This window comes from Trachypithecus francoisi, unplaced genomic scaffold (assembly GCF_009764315.1).
Source record: "Trachypithecus francoisi isolate TF-2019V2 unplaced genomic scaffold, Tfra_2.0 Lachesis_group1, whole genome shotgun sequence".
NCBI classification, from domain to species: domain Eukaryota; kingdom Metazoa; phylum Chordata; class Mammalia; order Primates; family Cercopithecidae; genus Trachypithecus; species Trachypithecus francoisi.
In genome coordinates this window covers 58,390,239-58,418,113 of record NW_022681454.1, presented here as the reverse complement: position 1 = coordinate 58,418,113, position 27,875 = coordinate 58,390,239, and the positions used below count along the sequence as shown (strand labels likewise).

Below are 27,875 nucleotides of genomic sequence, written 5' to 3'. Positions count from 1 at the left end.
AATTTCTAACAAGAAAAACAAAGTGAGCCCTACAATTGCCTCAACTTGATACCTAGACAGTTTCCAGGCTAGCGTTTCAGGGAAAAGGAATCTAGGCAGAGCCAGGCAAGCTTCCTGAGTTGAGAGGCACAGTTGAGAATGTTAAGGTAGGCTAAAGCAGCTAGGATTCCTGAGGCAGAATACCAGAGATGCAGAGATAGCGAGCTCTAGAACCTGAAGGGGATTCCTTTTAAGTCCAAAGGTGAGTACTGATTAGCACATGCTTATGTAGAAACATCACCAGAAAAAAATTAACAGAACAATTCCTGACAGTAATTCAGGGCTGGAAATAATTCACATTTCCAGCAGCCAGAGGAAAGAACCCTTGTAATACAGGGGGCATTAGGTTGAGTCCTCAAAAGGGTGTTACGTAAGTAGAGGGGCCAAATTAATGAAAGCTGCTGTGGTCTCCACATAACAAAATTTAACTGCAAGCTAAGAGAATCAAAATGTTTCTAAGTAACTTAAGCATGTCCCAGAACAAAGTTCAAAAACAGTAAAAGTAATGCAAAAACAACAAAAAAAATTAACACCAAGCAGCATTGTCACAATGTCTCTCACCTAATAAAAAATGAGTAAATTTGAAGGCAAAGTAATAGAATGTTTTCAAAATAAAACAAAGAAAACAAAAAATAAACAAAATAACAGAGCAGCAATGAGTTGTTGAACAACTTCAAGAGGCTTAGGACACATGTCCTCAAAGAAAGAGGCAGTGCAGAAAAAATATTTGAAGACCTAATGGCTTACATTGTTTCAAATTTGATGGAAACTATAAATTTAGAAATCCAAGAAACTCAACAAAGTCAAATAAAAGAAACATGAAGAAAACTGCATCAAGGCACATTTTAATGATATTTTTTAAGGTCAGTGGGGCAGGGGAAGTCTTTACCTCAGCCAGAGGGGAAATAAAACCACAGTATAGAGCAACAAAGAACAGTAACAGCAGAGTTCTCAATGGAAACAATGCAAGTGAGAAGAAAGTGAAGCAACAGCTTTAAAGTACTGAAAGAAAACAAACATTCAATTTAGAATTCTATACCCAGCAAGAATATGTTTTTTAAAATAAAGGCAAAGTCTCTTTCAGACATACACAATCTGAAAGAATGCACTGTTATCAGATAAGCAATGCAAGAAATTCTTCAGGTAGAGGGAATGTGACGCCAGATGAAAACCTGGATATAAACAAAGGAATGAAGTGCTCCAGAAAGTGTATTTTTAAAATAAAAATAATAATAGCGTGTTGTAAACTTTATAACATATATACAAATAAAACATAGTAGCAGACAGTTTCTAAATAGCTTCTAATTATCCCCACCTCCTGATGTAATGCCCTTCCCTGGTATGTGAGATAGACTAGAGATTTATTTCTAATGAATAGAATATGCCAAGAGTATTAAGATGTCAGTTCTGAGATTAGGTTATAAAAGACTGTGACTTTCATTTTGCTTAAACTCTTTCCCTGTTTCTTCTGGCTTGCTTGCTTGGATGAAGCAATCTACCATTTTGTGTACTGCCCTATACGGAAGCCCATGTGGCAAAGAACTGAGGGTAGCCTCTGGCCAGTAGCCATGAAGAAACTGAGGTCTTCCATTCCAAGGTCACCAGGACCTGAATTCTGCCAACCACCATATCAATGAGCTTAGTAGCAGTTTCTTCCCCAGTTGAGCCTAAAGATGACTGAAGCCCTGGCTACACCTTGTTTGCAGCTTTATGCAAGGCCCTAAGAGAGGATCCATCTGAACTGCTCCCAAATTCCTGATCCACAAAAAACTGTGAAATAATAAATGTTGTTTTAAGCTACTAAGATTTGGGATAATTTGTTATGCAGCCATATATAACTGATAACACCAGGAGAAGTGAAATAAAAGTATATATGAGGATCAAAATAAAATATTTTCCCTTATTTTTTACCTGTCTTTAAAAGATAATTGAGTGTTTAAGATAAAAATAATAACAATGGATTATGATTTTATAACAAATGAAGAAGTGAAATGTATGACCATTTTTTATTTTTGATGACAGAAAGCAGATAACTGGTTGTTTGAGACAAGGCTAGGCATGAAGAGTGGAATTGCAAAGGGGTATGAGAAAACCTTTGTAGGTGATGGGTCTGTTCATTATTGATTGTGGTGATGTTTTCATAGGTAGGTACATATGTCAAATCCCATCTATTTTGTACACTCCAAATATGTACTTTATTATACATCAATTATACCTCAAAAATATAAATAAAAGTCTAAGGAACAGACAATAGAAGTTTACAAAAGAGAGAAGTTGATGTAGGTGTAATTATTACAAAAGACTTCACAGAGGACACACCAATAGAATCAGGCTTTGATAAAATGGCAGAAGAAATGTAAGGAAGGAATTAAAGTGGAGGACAGCAGACTAACAGGGCCAAGAAGGAGGAATTGGTGTGATATGTAGAGGGAAAGAACATTGAGCAAAGCATGCCTTCTGAAGAAAACCAGCTTGCAAGGGTAATTTTTTCCTGAAAACTCCCAAGAGGCAAATTCTTATAAATCAAAAACATAATTACTATTAGTTTCAAGAGATGTTGATGCATCCTGAGACCCCAAATTAAGCCACTCATATTAAAACAACACCAAATTGCCTTAAAATGGGCACTGTTGCTTCAGCAGATAACATTCATCAGCATGGCATGGCCTTCCCAAGCAATTTCCCTTCATTAATTATCTTGTAATAAGGCTGAATGTATTTGCTCAGCTCATTTATGGCTACTGCATAACATAAACTTAAACCTTTGCTGTCCTTTTTTAGGCCACAAAAAGCTAAATAAATCAATTAAAAAACAATGCTGGCCAGGCACGGTGACTCACACCTGTAATCCCAGCACTTTAGGAGGCCGAGGCAAGTGGATCACCTGAGGTCAGTACTTCAAGACCAGCCTGGGCAACATGGTGAAACCCCATCTCTACTAAAAATACAAACACTTGCCAAGTATGGTGACACATGCCTACAGTCCTAAGGCAGGAGAATTGCTTGAATCCAGGAAGCAAAGGTTGCAGTCAGCTGAGATCGCACCACTGCACTCTAGCCTGGGTGACAGAGCAAGACTCCATATCAAAAAATATGAATAAATAAATAGCAATGTAAATGATGCATAAGATTGTCACTACAATAAACTTAAAAACCAAAAATACTGGGAACACTTCAGAACTGGGAAGATGACCTCATAAGGGCTGTTGTTTCCTGGCGCTCAGCTACTTGGGAGGTACACACAATCCAAAACAGCTCTCATAAATGTGGGTGCATGCATCATAGGCCAAAGCAGATATTATATAAAACTCCTCGCAAATTTAAATTTTTGTAAACTAAAGGGCATATCCTGGGATATAACTGTAAAGTGAAATACACTTAGAGAAGATTAAATATGACCAGTCTGGGGAAGTGTTTGTAAGGTTGGATTAAGGATTTGGAGCTTAATTGGGAGCCTTATAACATCTGAATAAAGAGAGTGACATGATGAAAGATGTCTTTAAGATTAATCTAGAAGTCATGTGCAGAGTAGAATTAGGCAGAGTACAAATAGAAGGAAAGGTGATTTAAGAGGCCATCATGGGGTAGATTGAGTGAGATGTGGTGAGATTGTGGATAAAGGAAATGACAGTACAATCCTGAACACATTTACTACTAATTAACACTTATTGAGTATTTTCATGTGCCTGGCACTGTTCTACGTGTTTACATGTATTAACTGCCCATTTACTAAGTGTTTACTATGGAATGTATACCATTATTATCCCTACTTCACTTTTGAGAAAACTGAGACACAAGAGAGAGCTAGTGAGGAACCCGGTCAGGGTTTGAATGGGGTAGTCTGGCTCCAGAGTTTCACACATACTCTGTGCCCTCTTAAGGATCTATTCACTCTGCATGGGTCCTATGAGAAGTACTCAGAGTGCCATTAAAGAAGGAGCCAAGGCCAAGAGAGATCCTAAGTGCATTCACTTTTCTCCATGGCTACTACCTTAGGCCAGGACAATGTCTTCTCTCAGCGTCAGCCACTAGCAGCTTTTCCTGCCTCCAGATGTATCCTCCTCCATCAATCAGTTGTCTGCCCTCACCAGAGTGATCTTCCAAAAGCATCACGCTTATCACATCATCGCTTGGTTCAAAATCACTGAGATGAAGTTCAGAGCTCATATGTGTCTTACAAGGTCATACATGATTTGGTCCTGGATGATTTTTTTAGCCTTGTCTCTCATCCCTCTCCATTTTGCATCCTGAGTCCCAGATATAAGACTTCATATGCAATTATATCTGGAATTTTTGACATAATGCTTTTAAAGCTGGAAATATTATTCCCCCTTCCATCCACACCACTGTTCTTCCTGGACTGACTCTTACTCACCTTTTCCATCCAATCTGAGAGGTCACGTCCCTTAGAAAGTCTACTCTGACACCCTGACCTGCATCTGTTGTAGGCCTGCCCCGCGATGTGCTTGGACAGGCCCCTGTGTTGTCACTAATTATACCACATTCTAACTTCATACTCTGCAGTGGCTCACTCCACTGAATATTGGTGCTGTGAGGGCAGTGACTCTGTGCATTATTTTATTCCCAACACTTAGCATGGTACCTGGTACCTAGTGGGCTCTAAATAATTTTTTAAATTGAAGAATAAATGAGGATTGAGTTTGACAGTACATAGAAAAGAAAAGCAAGAAACAAATCAAACTTTCTTCAAATACATTAAACCTGACCAGTGCTATTGGCAGAATCAGGGAGCATTTAGGAAAATTGTTTTGGAGGTGGGCAGTGGGGAACTGCTTAGTGTAGATTGATGTATTGAATTTGATGATAAAATGTCATCCAAGAAGAAATGAATGCCCTGTGTGCAGCTGGAATGATGGCATCAGGGACTCATTTGAAAATGAGCCTGGAGATTCAGACTTGCTAATTCCTGGAGATTTTACTTTTCTCTTAGGGAATTTTGCTGTTCTCCCTTTGCTCTGTAGTTTTTATGGGATTGATTGATTGTTTTATTACAGTGAAACAGAAATCAAAATTATTACCAGACCCACTCCTTCCCAGATTGTGTGGGGAGTCATACATAGAAAGGAGAATTAATTTTCTCTACATCTTTCAGAAAGTTTGCTTGTAGTTTTTATATGATGCTCATACTTGCTTAGCTAGTGAACAAAAGGATAGATTTCAGAGAGAAGAACCAAAGCTGAAATGCTTTTGATTCAATTACATAGGAAATAGAAATGCTATTTCTGATTTTCCAAAAAATAATTTTGGCTTTTCTATATGTGACTATTTGATAAGGACTTAATAAAAGGTAGATTTTCTGGATGAAGACTAGTGAATGCAATTACAGCCCCCTAGCTACACCAGGCTGACATGCTTGTGTTTCCAGCTGCAGAGACCTGACTCTCAGCTGATAAGTGCCTTTAGGATGAGATAGGAACCCATCATGTTAAAAGCAGCCTCTGAGCTAGAGAGAAGGTGTATCCATAGTCTGACTGGCAGGTAGTTTCTACCAAGCGACATGTTGGCATCTATCCTACGGTCTGAAGAGTGGCACACCCATTTCCTTCTGGGTGGCTATATGAAGAATGTGCACATTTGGCTGGACAGAAAAAGTTCTCTCTCTCTCTGATGGATCATTTAGAAGGGTATAGGTGTGGATAATATTTCACCCCACTGAAAATGAAGTGCTTTCCTTAATGGAAAAGGATCCTCCATTTTTATAGAAGTTTATAGAAGTTTATAGAAGTAGGATCCTCCTTCAAAAAGACCTGAGGGATTACTGGAATTGTCAGACACATCTGAGCTCAAATCCCAGCTCTGCCTCTTGTGAGCTGTTTGACTTTGAATTAGAACTTGGATAAGGTGCAGGATAATGACAGAAATAAGGGAGCTGGTGTGATGAGGGAAAGATAAGCTAGATATGTTAGATTTACTGACTTTGAATGTAAAGCCCAAAAGACAGAGGACTGGAATACAGGAGAGAGCACAAAGCTGGATATCCAGATTTGAGACTCACCTTTAAAGTAAAGTCAGGCAGCAGAGGTGACTCTGCCTCAGATGAAGCATGTGTATATTTGGGGTGTCACTGTATAATCCCAACATTGCCAGAGGGAACATAGGAATATATTAAAAAGTGGTTTATAAGGTTTAAAATGGGCAGAGTTATTTTTTGAATATTTTTTCTAAGCAGCGACACATATAGATTTATTCTAAATAAGTGCACCAAAAGTAAAATTATTCTTTGAGTTGAGCTCAACAGAGCCAATTTTTATACAGCTTCCGCAATTCACCCAAGTTAGCTCATGTCGCCAGATTCTGTCCTTCCAGATTGATGTGTTTAATAGCATCTGTCAGCAATGGTTGCAGAGTACCATTTTAATAGTTCCCACAGATTTTCATCAGAATGTGCTGTACTCCAATCACAGTGCCAATGACAACTCCCCAGTTGGCGTTGCAAACACTTTCTTTAGCAGAGGTGGCCATGCTGCAGGCGTTTGAGAGATACTGACGGTTGCAGCAGTTGGAGGTTGGTTAACAAATGAAACACCGAAGATGGTGTTTATGTGTCTATGTGTACCCAAGTAGTGATTTATGTTATTTTCAGCAGAGATGCAAACTCTGTAAGAGCAAGCTGCCTCTTTCTGGAATAGTGAATGTGTTAGGTAACAAAAGCATAAGAGAGTCTGGACTTTTAGGCAAATTAAAAGTCTAAAAGCTTCTTGCACAAGAGACAAATTGGAAGGTAATTAATTACACGAAATGAGGATTCACCATGGAGTTTCTTCAAACGTCCAGTTTCCCTTGTCACTTAAAGTATTTGATTAAAATTCATTACCCACAACATCTCTTACATAAAGTATGGCTCCCCACATTGATTTCAACTGATTTAATTCATTATGAGGAATATTTTTGCAGAGGGTATTCATTCCTACAAAATTAATAGGTTACCTTAATAACATCTGAACTGGAAATCAGATTTGTTCCAGCTTAGCTTTATGCTATTCATATTTTGGTGTGAGCTACAAGCATGCATGCATTACAGTACTCTCCCAATAATTGACTTCCATTCTCTAGCCCCCCTTTCTTTATTCAGAGAAAGAATGAATACATGGTTCCTACTCCCCTCGGATTGCCTGCCTATCTTTGATGATATATCAGGACTTAGGAAATATTCCACAAGAAAGTAAAACCCAAAGGCTCTCCTGGAGTCTCTGGTGATAAGTTAGGTCCTGCTGTACGTTGTGGCTCCATCAACAGCCTCCTTCCTCCACTCAGTCCTAGTTTTTAAAATGACCACACAGCATAGAGTGTCCGTGATGGGAAAGAGTATTAATTATCAGGGGCGCTGGGTCTCATAGACGAGAAGCTGCTTACCTAAAGATCCACAAAGCCAGATGGAGACTTCAGAGATCCAAACTCTGCCTCAGTACATCCAGCCTGGTACCCTCAAGGGAGCAACCAACTTCATTCTTATTTAGATGTCTATAGAGGACAGTGACTCTCGGATTCTAAGAACCGCATCCCAACACTGTAAGTTTTAAAAGCTGCTGTTTAGAAGACAGTTTAGGAGGAAGAAAAAGAGCTGAATGGCAGATATCATAATTAATGAAAACTTTACATTGGTGCATTACTTAATTACTTACCAATCCCTTCCTCTCAGCATGCTTGACGAAACAGACCATCTGTGGGGAGAATAGGTGGTAGAAGAGAAAACATGACTATTCCACTATCAGAGACCTTTATTCAGAGAGGTCAGGTGCAGGAGACATTAAGCATCAAAATCCATGAGGGGTAAATAGGGCCAAATTGCAACAATCATGGAAAGATTGTATGAAATATATTAATAAAACAAATGCATATGTTTTTCCAGTATGCCTTCCTCCATATAATTTAGATGCCTGGGTTCCCTGTGTACAGCAGGCACTGTATACACAGTTGTTGAACTTAAACACATAAAAATCTAAAAGAATATTTAAAAAGTAAACTAAACAATGCATGAAATAAATAGTATAATAGGATGCCATTCTAATCAGTGTGTGCAAGCTTATGCCTCACAGCACTGATAAATTCAAGCCAGGTTTTCTAAAAACAAAGTGTGGTTCCTGATTGTTGTTGAGTGCTGTTTCCTCTGCTTCTTCAGCCTCCGGGAGCCATTCAGCCTGATGCATGTCATACCATGACTCATTTTGAAAACTGCCCCAGAAGTTTCTGAACTTTTTTTTAATAAGGTGGAAAACCACAATCATATTTATCTGGGTTTTTGTCTTTTTTTTCCTGGATGCATCTGCGGGTGTGTGCAGCAGCTTGGCTTTCCTGGGCATCAGCTTGGAGAGTACCTCTGGGACACTGATGGATCCAGCTGCCTCTTGCTTTGTTGAAGGATGTGGGAAGCACTCCATTCCTGACGCTCACAGCTGATACCATGAGGAGTAATCATGTCCCTCTGATAGTGGCCGCAAAGCACTTTTAGAAAAGCATTAGCAGATTACAAGAGGTGAGAGCCTTTGGGCCCAGGTTCCAATTAGACAGAGGTTAACATAGTAACCTCATATTTATTGAGCTCTTTGTGTCAGGCATTGTGATTAGCTCTTTACATGGCCTAACATTTATTTATATTGCAAATAATGAGAAACCTAATGAACCATGCCTTAGCTCCCAAGGTATATAGCATTTATTTAACAGGAAGTCTGGAGATAGACATCCCACGCCTGGCCGAGCAACAATATCATCAAGGAGAAAGTCTCTTTCTGTCTTTCATTCTCATCATTCTTAGTGGGTTTACTGGCATCCTTGGCTTCACAGAATGGCTGCCACTGTGCTAGACATGGTTGCGAGAAGGAGGAAGAAAGAATAGTCACCAAGACTATTCTTAGTTGTCCTTTCTTATACATTGCTTTTATAAAGAGGCAAACACTTTTCCAGATGTCTCATAGCATATGTTCCATCAATCTCATTTTACAGAACTGGGGCACGTAGACGCCCTTAGTTGCAAAGAAGGCCACAAAGAGAGCATTTAGCTTGGAAATGGATTGGAAGTGGCTGTCGGATTACCCAAGCAATAGTATCTGCCTTAGCATTTATTTAATTCCTAAAGTATCCCTTTGACTGGAGATATTGTTGTTATTTCATGTTTGTAGATGAGGAAGCAGAATGATTAATGAACTTGTCCAAGATCACAAAGCTAATAAGTGGTTTGACCTATAGTTTTAACCATTGCAGGTAGCTATATGGCTTGGTGGTTGAGGGGGCAAGAGATAATTCAAGGTATACTACTACTTAGTCCAAGGTGTACTATTTTCTAGCTGTATATCTTGGGATGTTATTTAACCTCTTTGTGCCTCAGTTGGTTCTTGTAAGATGGAGATATAATAATACTTCCCATAGGTTTATTGTAAAGATTAAGTGACTTATTACTTGTAAAATACACAGAACATGGCATGTAATAAGCATTAGAAAAGAGTTACTAAGAAGCCATGAAGCAAGCAGCTTGGTTTGTAATAACCCTGAATCAAAAACAGCCTAAATGCTCATCATTTGTAGAATGTGAAAAAAATGAGGCATATTCATACAACCGAGTACAATGTATCAATGATAAATGATGAGTTAGTAATACACATAGCAACACAGGTGAGTCTCACAGTGAGTGAAAGAATTGAGACGAAAGAGAATACACTGTATAATTCCATTTATGTGAAGTTCAGATACAGAAAAACCTAATCTATTGTATTAAAAGTCATAATGTTCCATCAGAATAAGCATTACCTTTGGAGAATTAAGTGTTGAGAGGACATGATGGGGTGTTCTGGGGTGCTGAAAAGGTTCTGTATCTTGATCTTGGTGCTGGTAGCATAGGTGTACACATGTAAAAATTCATTGTTTTGTACAGTTAAGACGTGTGCATTTCACTGCATGCAAGTTATATTTTATTTTTAATAGTAAATAAAAATAAAGAAAAGAAACCATGAAGTATACCCATTCATGCTGACTGGCATCTTCAGTGAAAACCCTTAGAAGAAAATGGTGGCAGAGAGAAGAGAAAGGGGCACATCAATATTACAGATTATTTGCCTTCTCTCAGAAAATCCCTAGTTTCCTCTCTCCCATCAGAGGAAACACCCTGTAAGTTTGAGCCGTTTTCCCAGTTGTGGAGATGTGTTTGCACTGGAATCATCTCTGTCCCCTTCCCTGTTCCCTGGATGGTCAGCAATGAACTTTGGCAGTGAAGCCAACATGAATACAAAGCCTGCTTGCATTTTCTGAACATTATCCTGTAATCAGTCAAATTGCCTACTGATTCACCAAAAAGGAGGCCAGGATGCATTAGCCTGGGATGCCGCTGAGAACCGTCCTTTCAAAGGCAAATTGCCATGGAGCTGACCACTTAAAGGGCTCCAGCTCTCTGGGGAACAAGGAGTCATGGATGGTGCAATTAGCTGAGGTAGAGACATCAGGAAAAGAAGTGGACAAGTGGCTACAAGAGCATTAGGCTACAAGAGCAGCCTCAGTCATTTGGGCAATTCTAAGCCTAGAAAAGATCCTCTGAAGGAAGAGGTTCAGAATCAAAACAAGGCAACATGTGGGCTTTGTTAAATTCTGGTTGTTGCCAGGGGCTATAGGGCTTGAGAAATGACTTGATAGCAGTTTGTGCTTATAAGAGGTGGGTTTCTAGAAGGGTATGCCACCCCTCGACTAGGCAACAGATGCCTGAATTTTACAAACACCCAAATTCAAAGAATTTTTATCTTTTTGAACCCATGAGAATTTTTTTTTTAATTTCAGTGAATGATTGAGCAAACAAGAGAAGTATACAGGGAGTAAACAGGTCCCCCAGGCCAGTGTGTGTGACCTGCAGGCACAGGAGTGAGGGTAGGAAGGAGAAAATCACCACCATGGCTCTAGAGAATCAGAGGGCCTGTCTTTGTTTAAAGCTGGTCACTGGCAAAGCATTCAAAGTGCTGCCTGAGTTCTCTCCCTCCCTTCTGCTTGAAAATGCCTGAAAATTCTGCCAGAAAAGTGAGGCATAGAGAAGGGAAACTGCCCACCAAAGCTGCCCAGGAAGCATGTCCAGGTCAGTCTCCATCTTGGCTCCTGGTGGACCCAGCCGCAGCTTTGGCCTACACTGCCCCAGCAGATCCCTTGTCCCATTAGCCTTGGGTCTGCAGAGGGTTACCCTGGGAGCAGGCTGCAGGGCCCAGGATGGAGCGCAGGCTGAGCCATGGGCACATCTTAATTTGTAAGTTACATATTTAGACATGCTTTGTGTGGGCCTTTGTTTGTACTCTTGCCCTGGGCCCCACAAATGTTGGGGCCGGGCCTATGAAAGGAAAGAACCAGAGAACCTGATGTTGTCCTTCAGAAAATCTCCTTTCCACTCCCCACCACCATGTCCATATCCACCTTCAGCCACAAAGTGATGGAAGAGAAGCTACTTGCCCTCCTGCATTGTCTCTCTTTATCTCCTTCGCCCCACCATGAGAAACCCCAATATGGGGATTGCAGGCATTCGTTGGCATCCTTGCTCCGCTCGGCTTCCTTCTGACGTGACCACCATAGTCCCTCCCAACCTAGAAGCAGTAAGTTTAAGGGACTGAGAAAGACAGATGTTACATCTAAGGAAAAAAAAGAAAGAAAGAAAGAAAAATGGCATATTTTTCTCCCAGGAAGTACAGCATTCTTCACAAATGTTATTCTTTCATTAGAATTCACAGCACCACGGGGAGCCTGCTGATATCATTAGAACTGATTTTATGGATGGAGAAATTGAGTCATTCACCAGGTCTGCAGGTTGTGATTCAGTGGCTAGAAAACAGAAGCTCTTTCCTCTTTTTGGATTGAATTATGTCTCATTTCCATAAGCAAAATACTCAGGAGAATATGGCTTTCCTACTTCAAACAAGTATCTTCTTAGACACAGTTTGATGGCTTTGGGGCATACGCATTCTGTTTTGACATATGATAGCTTTCAAATACCATATGGTTGGACCACACTCTAATTAGGAATGGTTTTGCAGATGTTAGATGAGCCTTCTGGAGCACTGGCTGCCCTCAGCAGACCCCACCAAAGACAACATGGGAAACTTTGTAGGTGCGAAACTTTTGTAGGTCCCTAATAGTGGTTCAACCTAAAACACACTAAAACCTAGCTTTGAAATGTAAATAAATAATTATCGTTTTAACATTCTCTCTCTCTCTTAAATACCTGCTGAAATTCAATTCATTCAATGTGAAGATGTTAAAACTAGCCTGGGTTTGGCCCAACTGATAGGTGGTCACCAAAAGCTGCTGACTTTGGTCTAGATCATGCATAAAGAAAGGAAATCCATGCAGTCTCCAAAGTAAAAACAAGCAAACAAATATAACAAAAGTCTGTCTGGAGGCCCATCCACAATTTTGTGTTAACAGGTCATTTTCATGGAGCTTACAGACAACTCAAAGGGAGGATACATTTCTGCTATCATTACTCAGCATATAAGCCAGAGAACATTTCTGTTTTCAAAGGGTAGAAAATCCATGTTGCTACTCAATGAATATTTATTGAGCGCTTTCTCTGTGCCACGCACTAAGACACAAAGAACAAGTTTAGTTTTTATTATCGGGGCTCCCAGCCTGAATGGGGACAAGCGTGGAGAAAGACTATGGCTCAATATGATGTGTGCTGCCATTAGAGTCTGTGGGAAGTGAGGTGGCTGCACACAGGGGGAAGGGTCTATCAAGTTGGAGAATATTTCATAGAGAAGGCAAGGCTCTGGATTTCTCAGAACTGGGATGGCAAGAGGGGAGACATGGAGAGCGGAGTCAGGGTAGAAAGAGCAGCGGTGCAAAGGCAGAGAGGCAGATGGTCATGGGATACTTCAGGAGCTTACGGTGATTCAGACTGACAAGACCGCAGGCTCATGAGGGGTAAACTGGAGAGACTATGAAAGGTGGCATGTCTTGTGCCAAGGAGCTCAGGTTTTATCCCAAAGACAGTAGGAATTCTGTGATCAGATTAAAGGGGAGGGGAAGGGTTCATACAGTCTAATAACTTTTTAAAAGTCACTTATTTGCCCACACTAGGGAATGTACTAGGGAAGATAGAAGCAAACTGGTTACTGACTGCCTCACAAACATGGAGCCCAGACTTCGAAAACACCTTTGCATTTCCCAATTCAATTCTATAGAATCATTAAAAAGCTGATGGTTAAAAGTCAAATGGTGTTATATTCAAGCTTCAGCTGTACCGTGTACTAGCAGTGTGACCTTAGGAAAATTACTGAACTTTTCTGAGCCTCTGTCTTATCATCTGTGAAACTGAGATAAAAACAGTGCCTACCTAGCAGAGGTTATATTTCGACTAAATGAGATGATGCATGTAAAGTGCTCAGTACACTTGTTAATATATATGTTAAACAGTCCCGCTGGCCTTTTCAGCAGTTCACTATGGTGGCCGTAACAGGTGGAGAAACTGGTAGCAATTACTCAGCACACAGACCTTCAGCAGCTGTGGGGCCTCTGCCAGGCGACCACAGGCAATGCTCCCGGCTAACTTGGCAGCAGCAGGAAAGGGCTTGACTGCATTTTGATCAGGTTTCACCAAGTTTGCCAAAGCTTTGTCACATGTTTTCTCACGTGCTTGACAAGCTAAGAGCAGGGAAAGACATGGCCGGGGCAAAAAAAAAAAAAAAAAAGAATAGGTGAGCAACACAGAAAATCAGTCTGTCTGCAACTCTGCCACTGACCCAAGTTGTTGCTCATGGAATCCAGGAAAAGGTGGCAGAGTTCAGAGCACTCACTGCCCATATTCCTGACACCCAGTCAGGTCAGGAGGCACAGAAGGTAGACTCTGTACGCTACAATGCCTTTAACTCCTCTCAGCACCATAAGAACTCGCCTGCATATCCCAACAATCAGCCCCTACATCCCTCCTAGCAGGTCTAGAAACTGAGGACCAAGCCACATACTAGCTCTTTTAAATATCGAAGAGATGTAAACTATAATAGTGGTCTCCCCATAGAGGACAATACACGTGGAAACAAATAATTTTCTATCCAACTAAGAATCTGGTTTTCTTCAGAGCAACAATCTGTCAGCTATTCTTGCCACAAAATGCTTGAACCTGACCAAACTTCAGGAACCACTGCTAATTGTAAGCTTACAAGGAGGAATTCCAGATTGAACTGGTCATGAAGCTTTTCGGCTGCACACATGGGCTAAGTCTAAGAGATGCCCTTCCCTGAATCTGTCCCTTCCACGTGTGTGGGCCTGTCACCCAGCCCCGGCAGGGCATACCATCCCTGGCAATGTCACTGTGTTCTGAAACAATGCTCATTCACCTCTAACTGAGAAATTAATGGGTTCAGTTTCTTCATCCTATCTTCTCAAGGAAATACTAAAACTAATTCTTTTCTTCCAAGAAAAGTGGCTGTGCTTTGGGTGGGAAGATGTATGGAGGCATGACTTTTTAATTTTTTTTTAATTATACTTTAAGTTCTAGGGTACATGTGCACAACGTGCAGGTTTGTTACATATGTATACGTGTGCCATGTTGGTGTACTGCACCCATTAACTCATCATTTACATTAGGTATATCTCCTAATACTATCCCTCCCCACTCCCTGCACCCCACAACAGGCCCCGGTGTGTGATGGCCCCCATCCCGTGTCCAAGTGTTCTCATTGTTCAATTCCCACCTATGAGTGAGAACATGCAGTGTTTGGTTTTCTGGCTTTGTGATAGTTTGCTCAGAATGATGGTTTCCAGCTTCATCCGTGTCCCTACAAAGGACATGAACCCATCCTTTTTTATGGCTGCATAGTATTCCATCGTGTATATGTGCCACATTTTCTTAATCCAGTCTATCATTGATGGACATTTGGGTTGGTTCCAAGTCTTTGCTATTGTGAATAGTGCCACAGTAAACATACGTGTGCATGTGTCTTTATAGCAGCATGATTTACATTCCTTTGGGTATATACCCAGTAATGGGATGGCTGGGTCAAATGGTATTTCTAGTTCTAGATCCTTGAGGAATCGCCACACTGTCTTCCACAATGGTTGAACTTAAATGTTAGACCTAAAACCATAAAAACCCTAGAAAAAAACCTAGGCAATACCATTCAGTATGTAGGCATGGGCAAGGACTTCATGTCTAAAACACCAAAAGCAATGGCAACAAAAGCCAAAATTGACAAATGGGATCTAATTAAACTAAAGAGCTTCTGCACAGCAAAAGAAACTACTATCAGAGTGAACAGGCAATCTACAGAATGGGAGAAAATGTTTACAATCTACCCATCTGACAAAGGGCTAATATGCAGAATCTACAAAGAACTTAAACAAATTTACAAGAAAATATCAAACAACCCCATCAAAAAGTGGGTGAAGTATATGAACAGACACTTCTCAAAAGAAGACATTTATGCAGCCAACAGACACATGAAAAAATACTCATTGTCACTAGCCATCAGAGAAATGCAAATCAAAACCACAGTAAGATACCATCTCACACCTGTTAGAATGATGATCATTAAAAAGTCAGGAAACAACAGGTGCTGGAGAGAATATGGAGAAATAGGAACACTTTTACACTGTTGGTAGGACTGTAGACATTTTTTTAACTTCTTCAGCTGCCCAATCTCACATGGGCTCCTCGTTGCATTCTCTGTAATAGTGGTTGCTAAAGTAAGTTCCACTAGCGTTTTTGAGGCTGGGACACAGGGTATCAGTGGGGGTCAGAGGGCAGGAGTTCTAGTTCTGACTCTGTCCCTGCACAGTTCTTTCCAAGTAGACACTGTCCAATTCTTCTTCTTAGTGTAAGGTCAGTTGCACCACTTCCTCTCTCTGTGTCTGCTCCTTCATTTATCAAATGAAGGGTTATACTCACTCATTAGTTAGGCCCTCTCTAGCTCTAAAATTTCCTTGAAATCCTGAGAAAGAGTACATTCTTGCTGGTTTGACTTATGCAGTTTGTTATTCCTGCAGAGACACAAGTTCTACAGTGATTCTGAATGTTGAAGCTTTAGCCCCCAGTGTGATAAATTTGAGGATGGGGCCTCTAGGTAGTAATTAAAGTTAGATGGGATCATGTGGGCGAGGCCCTTATGGCGGGATTAGTGCCCTTATAATAAGAAACATTAAAGAACTTGCTCTCTGTCTTCACTCGCATGCTATGTGAGGAAAGGTCATGTGAGGACACAGAAGGCGATCATCTGTAAGCCAAGGGGTTGGCCCTCATCAGAAACTGAATCAGACAGCACTATGATCTTGAGCTTCCCAGCCTTTACAACTGTGAAAAATAAATTTCTGTTATTAAAGCCACCCAATCTGGTATTTAGTTATAGCAGCCCAAGCAGACTAAGACAGAAAGCATTCTCTAGGATCGTCGTGGTGCCTTAGCCTTGGCTATCTTTACATTGGAAAAAGACCTACCCCAGGAGTCAGTGCATTATGGAATGTACCATCAAATAAGGCAAAGCAGAGGCTTCTAAAGCCTCGTTCAAATGAAGATAACCAACATTGTCACACAATTTCACGCATTGTTAGTTTTATAGGAGCAGAAATTGCCTGAACTAGGCTGTAAAGTTCTTTAAATAAGTACTCAGTAGATAGCTATGGGAAATGAATGACCACTTCCAGTCTTCTTTGGAAGCAGGCAAGGTAGGAATTATAAAAGTGTATTAGTAAAATTAAACAAGAAAATGAATATTTCCAGCAACAAAACCAATTCCCAGAGCTTGTCATTTTCAGCACTGTAATGATTTCCATGGTACAGCTTTTAGCTCCAGTGGAAACGACAATGCAAGTGTCATTCTGAACATCACATATCTTAAGTGGTATCTTGTGCATTCTTATTCTTTCAGGACAAATTCAAATATCATCTCTTCTGTGACTTTTCTAAATGTCATTCGAAAAATGACATTTGTATATTTTTACATTCCATGGTATCAGTACAGAATTTATTAATCTTTCCTCAGGGTTTCCATTACAACTTGGTTTTACTTTTATATAGCACTTATATCATATTACAGGAAGCTGAGTATGAGCTCTCTGAGGGAAAAGCTCAATAAATACTTGAATGAATGAATGAGTGAATTGGTTCTCCTTTATAGATGACTGATTTCTCATTTATCTCAGGCTTGACAAGACTTTTTGACTCGACTAACAGACTGAGGCTCTCTCTACCTCCATCTGCCTATCTATATATGATGCTATGCATGGTAAATGGTGTCTTTTTTTTTTTTTTTTTTTGCCCTTAGAATCTTCAATCAGCCATGACAGCTGCCAGGATGCAAAGCCAGTAAGCTCCAAAGGTCATAGACAAGATCCCATGTTTTAATAATATTTATCCCAACTGTTGTTTTGTCCGTATTTCAAAGATTTCTTGATCTGGATTCATTCTAAAACTGTTGACAGTTCACAGCTGCCAAAAGACCACTATAACAGCATGGAATAGCATGTGGCCTAAGTTAGGAGGTCTGTCCTCCTCTTTACCAGGAAATAAACTCTCCTGAAGCTTATGGCCTTGATGAACTCCTTTTAAATAAAATAAAGCCAATGATTTTGATGACAATCCAAATGTTAAATTCAGAATAAACTCTGTAGCACAGCCTTCCATCAGCTCCTGAGTCAGCCGAGTGGCAAATGCTGATGTAAACAGATTTTACCCTAGTACCTGAATGTTTCCCTTTTGATCTTTTCTCCCTTCCTCTGACTGGCATCTAGGCAGTGTTCTATTCCTTTTGAATATTGATTATGATTGGCCTTTACCTATTTGACACCTTCAAGGAAGTATCCTCAGGGTACGTAGAGTTAAATAGTTGAAGACCTAACTAGACATCAGTCATAGGCATATGTCATGTTGGAATTAAAATGAGTGAAGCTGATCTTTAAGCAAGAATCTTGCCCTCAAATAGTACCAGGTAGGCAGCCCTCCCTGAGGAAGCCATGATGGATGTGGCCATAACTAAAGTGATATGTGGAAAAGAGTGGAGAGATGTTGGAGTATTCATGAATAAGGTTCTTGGGTTAATTCATTTTTCTACTCTTCCTTCATTTCTCCCACAAGTCCTTATTAAGCACTTACTGTGACCTAATGCTGTCCTAGGCTCAGGGGAAACAACCATGAGTAAGACCAGGTCACTGTGCCCTCATTGAGCTTCTATTCTAGTAGAAGAGAGAGACAATACATAAGTGAATAAATAAATATGTAATTTCAGGAAAACCCTTCTCTTATTGTGAAAAACAAAAATGAGCAAAGGGTATGGCATTTCCTCAAAAAATTAAGCAAAAAATTACCATATGATTCATTAATTCCACTTCTGGGAATATGCCCCAAAGAACAGACAGCAAGAACTCAAACAGATATTTGTTCATCCACGTTCATGGCTGCAATATTCACAGTAGCCCAAAGATGGAAACAGCCCAAGTGTCCATCAATGTATGAATGGATAAGCAAAATGTGACACATACATACAGTGGAATATTATTCAGCCTTAAAAAGGAAGTTTTAAGTCATTATGCTAAGTGAAATAAGCTAGTCATAAAAGGACAAATATTCTATGATTCTACTTCTGTGAGGTACTTAGACCAGTCCAATTCATACAGACAGTAGAGTGTAGAATGGTTGGTTGTTTTTATGCCATTCCCATGTGGAAAGGGAGTTGTTTAATAGGCACAGAGTTTGAGTTTGGGAAAATGAAAAAGTTCTGCAGATGAATAATGGTGGTTGCACAATATGTATATAGTTCCTGCCATTGAACTGTACACTTAAAATTCATTGTAATAGTAAAGTGTTAGGTATACTTTACCACAATAAAAAATTTAAAAAAAATTTAAATGGACAATGGGCTAGAGGAGAAAAGAATTAGTTAGACTTGTCTGGGATGATTACTTTGAGGAAGAGGTGACATTTGATTAGAGACCAATCAAATTGATGACGAGAACATGAGATTACATAGGGAAGCAATTCTGGATTTTGTTCTAAGTATAACAGAAGACCTTTGGAGGGTTTTGATCAGTGAAAGGACATGAGCTGATTTACTGCTATAAAAGATCATGCTGGCTGCTCAGTGGAAAACACACTAAAAGGGAGGAAACCTGGGGGCTAGAAGACCAATTAAGAGACTGTTGCAGTTGTGTTAGGCTATTCTTCGCATTGCTATAAAGGAATACCTGAGGTCGGGTAATTTACAAAGAAAAGAGATTTGATTGGCTCATGGTTCTGCAGGCTGTACAAACATAGCAACAAGTCTACTCAGCTTCTGGTGATGCCCTCAGGGAGCTTTACTTATGGTGGAAGGGGAAGTGGGAGCAGGAACATCTCATGATGAGAGTAGGAGCAAGGGAGTGTAGGTGGGAGGTGCCACATGCTTTTAAACAGCCAGATCCTGATAGAACTCACTCACTACCATGAGGACAGCACCAAACCATGAGGGATCAGCCCCCATGACAAAAAAAAACACTCCCCACCAGGCCCCACCTCCAACGCTGATGATCTCAACCTGAGATTTGGAGGGCACATCCAAACTAATCAGCAGTCATCTAGGCTAGTGACTACAATGGCTCAGGGGATGGGAAATAATAAGAGAGATAGTGAAAAGTGGTTGAATCAGGATTGTATTTGCAAGGGAGACTCATCCTGACTCACTAACGGAATTGATGTGGGATGTGAGGGAAAGACATGCCTGAAGGGTGACATCTTGGTTTTTAACTGAGCAACATAGTGAATAGGGTTCCCATCTACTGAGATGCAAATGACTGGGGGAAATACTAGTCAGGGAATGACAAGGGGGTGTGGGGAGGCAATCAAGAGATGTGTTACCTAAAAGTGAAACCATAAACCCCATGTCCAGGAAAGTACTGGTACATAAAAGCCCTTTATTAAATAATCATTGAATGAGTCAATGGATGAAACCAAATGAGTAAGCGTGGGGAAGGAGAAAGGAAGAATGGAAACTAGTTCTAAATTTTACTACATATGAAGGAGTGCATTTGGCAAATGATGTGATGGTAAGGACCCTGGGCTAGAATTTCAGACAACTGGGTTCTCAGAAAATATTTCCAAAGCTCAGATTTCTCTTTCTAGCTTTTATTCTGGGACCTCTCCCTTTTTCTTTCTCTGCAGGAAATATGTTCACATATTTATTCATCACAGCCAGCAGGTCCATATCGCTTACTTTCCTGTGCGTAAGTGCAGAATGGGTAGCCCCCAAGACATGGAACAGCCAATCAGTGAGTTCCTCAGCTGTGGGATGGAACGAGACTGAAGCCCCCTCCTGCCAGCGACCACACTCATCACCAACCACTCCTTCCCCATTCCCAATGTCCACACTCCCAGCGTTCCTACTGGAGCTATGGAGTTGGCTGCTCGACAGACCAGACAAATTCCCATAAATCAATTCCCCAGAGGGTCTTACTCTCTAAGGACATGATTTTAAGCAAGTTAGGGACAAGATTAGTTCATACCATGCATTGGCTAGTCTTGAATTGACAGTCCTACTAATTGTTCTTATGGAGTTTTGGGTGGGTTCCTACTGAGACTTGCAGAGCAATTGGTGGGAAGAAAATCCATTAAAAGTTGCCTTCACTACTGCGGCGGGCACAATGCAAAATGAGAAATACCTGTGAAAATGCTGCAAAACAGCTGTGGAGTAAGAGCCTTGCCTCTATTTCACATATTACCGTGTTTCACGTATTAACCACTTTTGTACTGGCTCTTCCACAGGATGGAGGGTACAGAGTCTGCCGACATCAGCTCCTTTGCCCGTTTCTCTTCTGGCAAACACTATGCCACCGATCACCATCTGGACTAGCTCTCCACAAAACACTGATGCAGACACTGCCTCCCCATCCAATGGCACTCACAGCAACTCAGTGCTCCCAGTTACAGCATCAGCCCCAACATCTCTGTTTCCTAAGAACATTTCCACAGAGTCCAGAGAAGAGGAGATCACCAGCCCAGGTTCGAATTGGGAAGGCACAAACACAGACCCCTCACCTCCTGGGTTCTCGTCAACAAGCGGTGGAGTCCACTTAACAACCACTTCGGAGGAACACAGCTCGGGCACTCCTGAAGCAGGCGTGGCAGCTACAGTGTCGCATTCCTCTGCTGAGCCTCCCACACTCATCTCCCCTCAAGCTCCAGCCTCATCACCCTCATCCCTATCAACCTCACCACCTGAGGTTTTTTCTGCCTCCGTTACTACCAACCACAGCTCCACTGTGACCAGCACCCAACCCACTGGAGCTCCAACTGCATCAGAGTCATCGACAGAGGAGTCCAACTCTGACCACACACCCACCTCACATGCCACAGCTGAGCCAGTGCCCCAGGAGAAAACATCCCCAACAACTGTGTCAGGCAAAGTGATGTGTGAGCTTATAGACATGGAGACCACCACCACCTTTCCCAGGGTGATCATGCAGGAAGTAGAACATGCATTAAGTTCAGGTGAGTCTCTGTCCAGTCTACTAGTTTTCTTTACTACATCCACACGTTAAGAATGCAGTTCAGTGAACCAAATACAATGGAAAATTTGAATTTTGCAGTGTAACACCTAAGTTGAATTATAATTCACAAGAATTTCCACAAGAGTGCAAACTTTTAGTCACTTAACAATTTTCATGATTCACTGTGGCCAATTGCACCTTTATGGCCTGTTTTCACAAGTCATAATGATGCTACCGGGAATGTAAGCACATGAGACCAGATAGCAAAGGGATTAGCATGGCTTTGGCCAAGCTTCCTAGGTTTCAACTCTGGCTCCTGACCTTAGATAAGTTACTTCACCTCTTTGTGCCTTTATTTTTCCACATCTGTAAAATGGGATAAAACAGGTTCTACTGCATACAGTTCTTGTGGAGATTAACTGAAATGACATAAAGCACTTACAACAGTTTCTGGCAGGGAGTAAATGCTCAGGAAATGTCATTTGTATTATTCTGCTCAGCGTTTTAAAGTAGTGTCTCCCTTTTGGAAACCAGTCAAAGTAGAGTAGGAGTGGAGAAAACTTACTTATTCTTTATAGTCACTGATGTATTTCAAGGGGAAGACAATAAATTTTACAAGATGTCACATCTGCTTTTATTTTCCCAGTAATTCAATGAAGTTAGTATTATTTTTATCTTTGTTTTGTAATCTTGGAAATTGTGGTGGAGAGAAATCGAGGGATCTTTCTAAGGTCACCCGCATCTGACATTGATGAGAAGACTATACAATTTAGGGTGTTGGGCAGGAAGAGGCTTTCATGGGAGCATTTGGCCACTTAGCTGAGAAAGAGTGAGATGAGCTCATTTTAGATGAGCCAGAAGTTAGAGGGGGAAATGGAGCTGCAGCCCCTCCACTGGGTGGTCTTGTGAGAGATATGGACTGAGAAGGTCATTTCCAGACAGCACCCTGCATGGTCAGTTGGGGTCAAAGGAATGGCCATCACTGAGGAGAGAATCACAACTTTTAACAAACAATTGATGTACATCCATCATGAATGGAAACTGTGCTTGACAGCAGAGGTAGAAAGAGACAGAACTAAGATTAAAACTAAGATTAACTACGATGTGATTCCTCATGGAAGAGCTCACAATTTAGTAAGGGAAGAAGTCCCAAAGAATTGCACATTTTTATTTCAAAGGTCCAGTATATCATAGAGGGTCTCGACAAGAAAAAGAGAGACACTCAGATTGGGATAAGGGAACTAATGACAAAGGTCTGGCTGGGGAATGGGAGAACCACAGGGGGTCACGATAACAGGGCTGTTACAGGCCAGACCTAGGAGGAAAGGAGAGAGTAGTAACCAGAACCCAGAAGGAGAGGCCCAGTAGAGTTGACCACGCCAACAGGAGCAGTGACTCTTGGCTGACGAATACAACGATCTCAAGGTTAACCTCCCTGGAGTGAAAGGAATGACTACTCTGCCCTCCCTCTCCCAGCTCCTCTGATACGCAGCCAGAAGCCAACAACAAGGAGACGCACTGGTGTGGTCCATGCAGGTTGGCCTCCTAGAGGGCTGGTCAGAGAACCACACAGAGAAGGGTGGAGAGTGGATCTGCAGAGGTGAAGGAGGGAAATCTGTTGACTCCTCTGTGCAGCCCATTAGCACCCTTTTTATACCTCCAGGCCAGCACTTAAAACATTGAGCTTGAATGTATATCTTCAGTCTGTCTCTGTCCCAACCCCTGCACCCCAGGCTCCCAGCATGAAGATAACATCTCTGACACTGGTACCTGGAGCAGAGTGGGTGTTGACTTTGATGCGATATCTTAAGAACCATCTTAAACAAAGGGAGCATCAAAATACAGTGACCCCATCTCTTTTCTTTCCTAGTTCAGGCCCTCACCACCACTTGCCTGTACAACTTTTTCAGTTTTTAACCGGCCACCCTCTCTTCACTTTCTGTCCCCTTCAGGATACCTTAGACATAGCAGATTGATATTCCTGAGCACAAAATCTAAGCTTAGCATACATGAATCTCTAAACTGACACATCTACTCCTTTCTACAAGTACCCTAGTTTTATGGGCTGGATTATTCAAGGCAGTTCTGCTCTAGTATCTTGGCTTGATTTTAGGCTCTATATCTTGATTTCCTCAACTCTAGGCCAGCAGGGTCAAGAGGCCCCAAATTGGTGACAGTTGGCTCATAAACCTGGAAGTTCATGGGAATATCACATACAGCAGAAACTCAGAATAAATGACAGAATGTTGAAATGGCTGGGGAAGAGACGTGTGGCAGATTAGAGGGACATCACTGACCAGTGCACATTTCACAGACCAAAGAGTGTTTATCCCTATGATCTACTAAATCAAAAAATATTTAGATTGCATCTACCAAGACCCTCTTCTTCATGCAAACAAGTACAAGACCTATCCTTTGAGATTTTATAGTTTAAGTAGAGAGAAAGGACACAGGACAAGTAACTCTTAATATCACTACTTAGTTTCTAATATGAGAATGAACCCTGGTAGGCAGAAGGATCTTTGGGATGATGTGATAGAACCTGCTCACTTCAAAGGTGAAGAAACTATGTCCCAGAAGTTTGAAGTGCCTCACCCAAGATCACACGGCTCAGTGGCAGCATTGGGCCCTGTGCCCAGGGCCCAGATCTCTAAGCCAAGTCAAGTCCTCTCTCACCACTCTGAATTGCTGCACTGCTCCTTTATTAGCTAACAGACCAAGCAGCATTCTGTGGGTTTGCGCTTCAGGTTACTATTTTGGGATGCTCTTATTTAGAGATTCTTTATGTTGCCTTTAGTAGTGGCAGTAATAACACCACATTTTGCATAGCATCTTGTCTTATCCTGTGTGGGTTCACATAGTATGTTTCTATTAATCCAAGGATTCACCCACTCAACAAATATCTAAACATAGTCACCAATGAATAATTCTGAAACAAGGTGAATATTGTGGGAGTTAAATCTAACTATAGATGTTAAGGAAGGGCTGCATGATGGAGAGAGCAGGGAGCTGAGTTGCAGAAAATAAAGCAAATTTGGGCCTAAAGGGAGATGAAGGAGATTGGGGCAAAGGGAGTTTCAGGTGCTCATTTACAAAGGCAAGGAACCAAGAGCACGATCGTTAAGGCTGGACACACTTGCATTCAGAATCCACCCAGAAGCTGTAAGCACTTAAGCTGCTCTTGTTGAATAATCCAGTGCCCTCCACATTACCAGGTCTAATGGTAAATTCTTAGACCTATTTTATTTGTTTATCATTTCAACTTTTATTTTAGATCAGTGGGTACATGCCCAGCTTTGTTACTTGGGTTTATTGCATTGATGCTGAGGTCTGTGGTACAATTGATCCCGTCACCCAGCTGGCAAGCACGGTACCCAGTAGGTAGTTTTTCAGCCCTTCCCCCATTCTGCCTCCCTGCTCTTGTATTCTCTGGTGCTTCGACCTGGTTTGACCTGACCTGGAGCAGTGTCTGACTCAGATGATCACTGCCTTCATCTTTAAAGCACTGGCTCTGCTCGACGTTCAGGGTGTGCATCTTCACTACCTTCTGTCTCTGCTGCTTTGCTTCACTTCCTCATTTTCCTTCACTATCCAGGTCAAGCACCTCAGGCCTCCTCTCTCCCTGATCTCTCCACTGTCACTCCTGAGTGGATGACTCATGACTTTCAGTGTCATCTGTGTGCTGATAACACTGAGATGTAAAATTCTCCCCGTTTTACTTCACTGAACTATAGACATGTATAGCCAGCTGTCAGCCAATTCATCGTCTCCACTGGGTGGCTCATAAGCATCTCACACTTAATATGTCTAAGGCGAATTATTGATTTCCTTAACTCTCAGCCTGTGCCCCTTGATCATTTCCTGTCTTCTGTCAATTCTTCAGGCCAAAACCCTTGAAGCAATCCTAGACTCCTTTCTTTCTCATTTACTCTATATCCAGTCCATGAGATCGGGGCTGATTGCCTCTCGTCCCTCTGTCATCTTTCACACGTGTCACTTTAATATTCCTGCAACTGATCTCACTATTCACTGCACCCTTGTCGGGCAGATCTTTTCAAAACTCAGAACAGACTCCACTGTTCATCTGCTCTCACATTCCAGTCGCTCCCCGCTCTGAATCAGAGTAAAAGCCAAAGTCTCTACCATGCCTACAAAGCTCAGCAGGATCTGACCATAGGACCTCTACCCTCACCTCTTCCACTCTCACCCTCAGACACACTGGCAGTCTTACTGCTTCAACATACCAGAGATACTCCTGTCTCAGGGATTTTGCACTTAGCATCCTCCCTGTCTAGAACATTCTCCCTCCAGATCTTCAGTGGCTCCCTCCTTTTCATCAGTCAGGATTCTGTTTACCTGTCACCCCTGAGCAAGCCTTTATTCACTCCCCCATCTGAAATAGTAACCCCCATCACTACGGATCCCTTTCCGTATTTAATTTTTCTTTTTATCACTTAACCATTTTCTGACATCGTATGATTTATTTGATAAGTTAGTGTCTGTTTTCTGCCACTAGACAGAGTCAGTGTCTGTTTTCATGCCACCATGAAAGCGAAGACCTTGTTTGCAAATAGGAAGATATGAGCTACACCCCCAACCCCTAGAACAGAGCCCAACACGTGGTAGACCCTCAATAACATCTGTTGAATACATGAATAAAACAATCAATCAACTGATATTAGGGAAGTTATTAGATCTCCCTGAGCCTTGATCCTATCATCAGTAAAATGGGATAGGGATAGTATTCACATGATGGGGTTATTGGTCGGTTCAGGTAAGATAATAAATTTATAGCATATGGCTATTGAGCAATAGCTCAATCAATGGCTATGGTTGCTACTTTACTATTATTTACTGTTATTACTATTCTGCTGGTGTGATTATCATTGTTATTATTTTATTTATCATGTTGAAGAATGCCCACCATCTTCAACAAATATTTATTGAGCTTCTACTATGAGCCAGGCATCTGGTTAAATACTAGGGATACAGCCATGAGTAACACAGTCACTTCACTCATGGACATTACAATGTAGTGGGCACATGGTGCACGGCATAGTGAGTAACCTAGTTTGGGTCCCAAGCTACACAGAGGGAGACACTGCAGATGTAGGAAGGATGCCTTCAGGACAAGCATTAGAGAACCCTAGGGAGCAGCCTAAGACAATTGGTTATACTTTCTAGGCCATTTATAGTCACCAAAGGCTTTTGATCAGGGGAAGAACATATTGAGAATCATATATTAAAAGTATTCAACTGATGGGAATATGTATGTCAAGTTGCAGGGAGTTCAGAATTGGAACCATGTATGCCAGTTTATAACTGTTTTCTGGTTTGTCATTGTCGTGCACTGATAGTAGGCACATCACTTAACTACTCTAACTTAAAAGGGCTTGGTTGTAAACTGAATACAGGAGAAGCAATCTCTCAGGTCCTTTTGGCTTTTTATACTATGGTAATTATTTATTACAATTATTCTTTACAGAAGACATGAGGTTCATGGTCATATGAAGCATACTGAGAATATATATGTTCCAAGAATTGGGCTAGCGACTGACACAGGTAGCCCTCATCTGATTCCAGTGGCGTGAACGCAGCAGTATCTGTTCTACAGGTGACAAAACAAGTCCAGAGAGACTAAGTTCTCACTTGAGTGACCAGACAGGATTGAAATCCAGTTCTGCTGACTGACCCTAAGTCAAGTGTTCCTTTCACAATGCCCATCCTACCTGAATTAGTAGAAACACAGAGTTGGGGAAGAACTGATGGGCTTCAGCATTACTGCAGAAATGACCTAGATGGGCTAGTTGCCAGATGTTGCCAGCTGGGTCCCAGGGGTGGAGGTGCCCAGTGGGAAGAGAAGCAGATGGTGGCAGCAGCCATGCAAAATTGGCTGTGCAGAAGAAGAGTTTTGATGGATTTTCATTTTTTAGCTTTTGTTTGGCTCTTAAAGGAAGAGAGAAAGATGTGATGTGTTAAATTTGGGTCACTTTGTTTTATTAAATCAGAGCTCTTCAAGGATGAAAACTATGACTACAGTGTGTTTTTGACTCCCTGAACAAAATTGAATGGTGCTATGAACAATTTGGTGCTCAGTACATGCTTGAGGAATTAACTGACATTGCAAAACATTTATATTCAAAACATCATCAGTTCTTGCATATGCAAACTTTAAAATTATAATCACTGTGCTTGTTGCAAAGTGGATATTCTCTTTTGTCTGTAAAATCCACATGTACACTGGTCTTTCACTATCCTATTATTTTCATTATGAAGAGAAGCACACACAACCGTGAAAATTGGTGAAGACCATTGAACATTAAATGGCTGATCTGAACCCCAGTATTTACTCAGTGTGAGCTATGCCAATAAATACCTTTAAATAAAGGGCACTAAGCAGGCACAGACAT

At 41.3% G+C, this 27,875-nt stretch overlaps 1 protein-coding gene across 5 annotated transcripts in view; it reads left to right on the top strand.

Moving 5' to 3' along the window:
* PARM1 (prostate androgen-regulated mucin-like protein 1) overlaps nt 1-27,875 on the top strand; it is a 162,822-nt gene that overhangs the window by 107,844 nt on the left and 27,103 nt on the right. For 3 of the 5 annotated variants that reach the window (XM_033214425.1, XM_033214426.1, XM_033214427.1), the window contains one exon: nt 20,741-21,466. In XM_033214425.1, the coding sequence (XP_033070316.1) occupies nt 20,741-21,466 (726 nt within the window). Of the gene's footprint in view, nt 1-8,509; nt 8,534-20,740; nt 21,467-26,950; nt 27,493-27,875 lie in introns of those variants that run through there. The other 2 variants (XM_033214429.1, XM_033214428.1) reach the window with 2 other exon arrangements.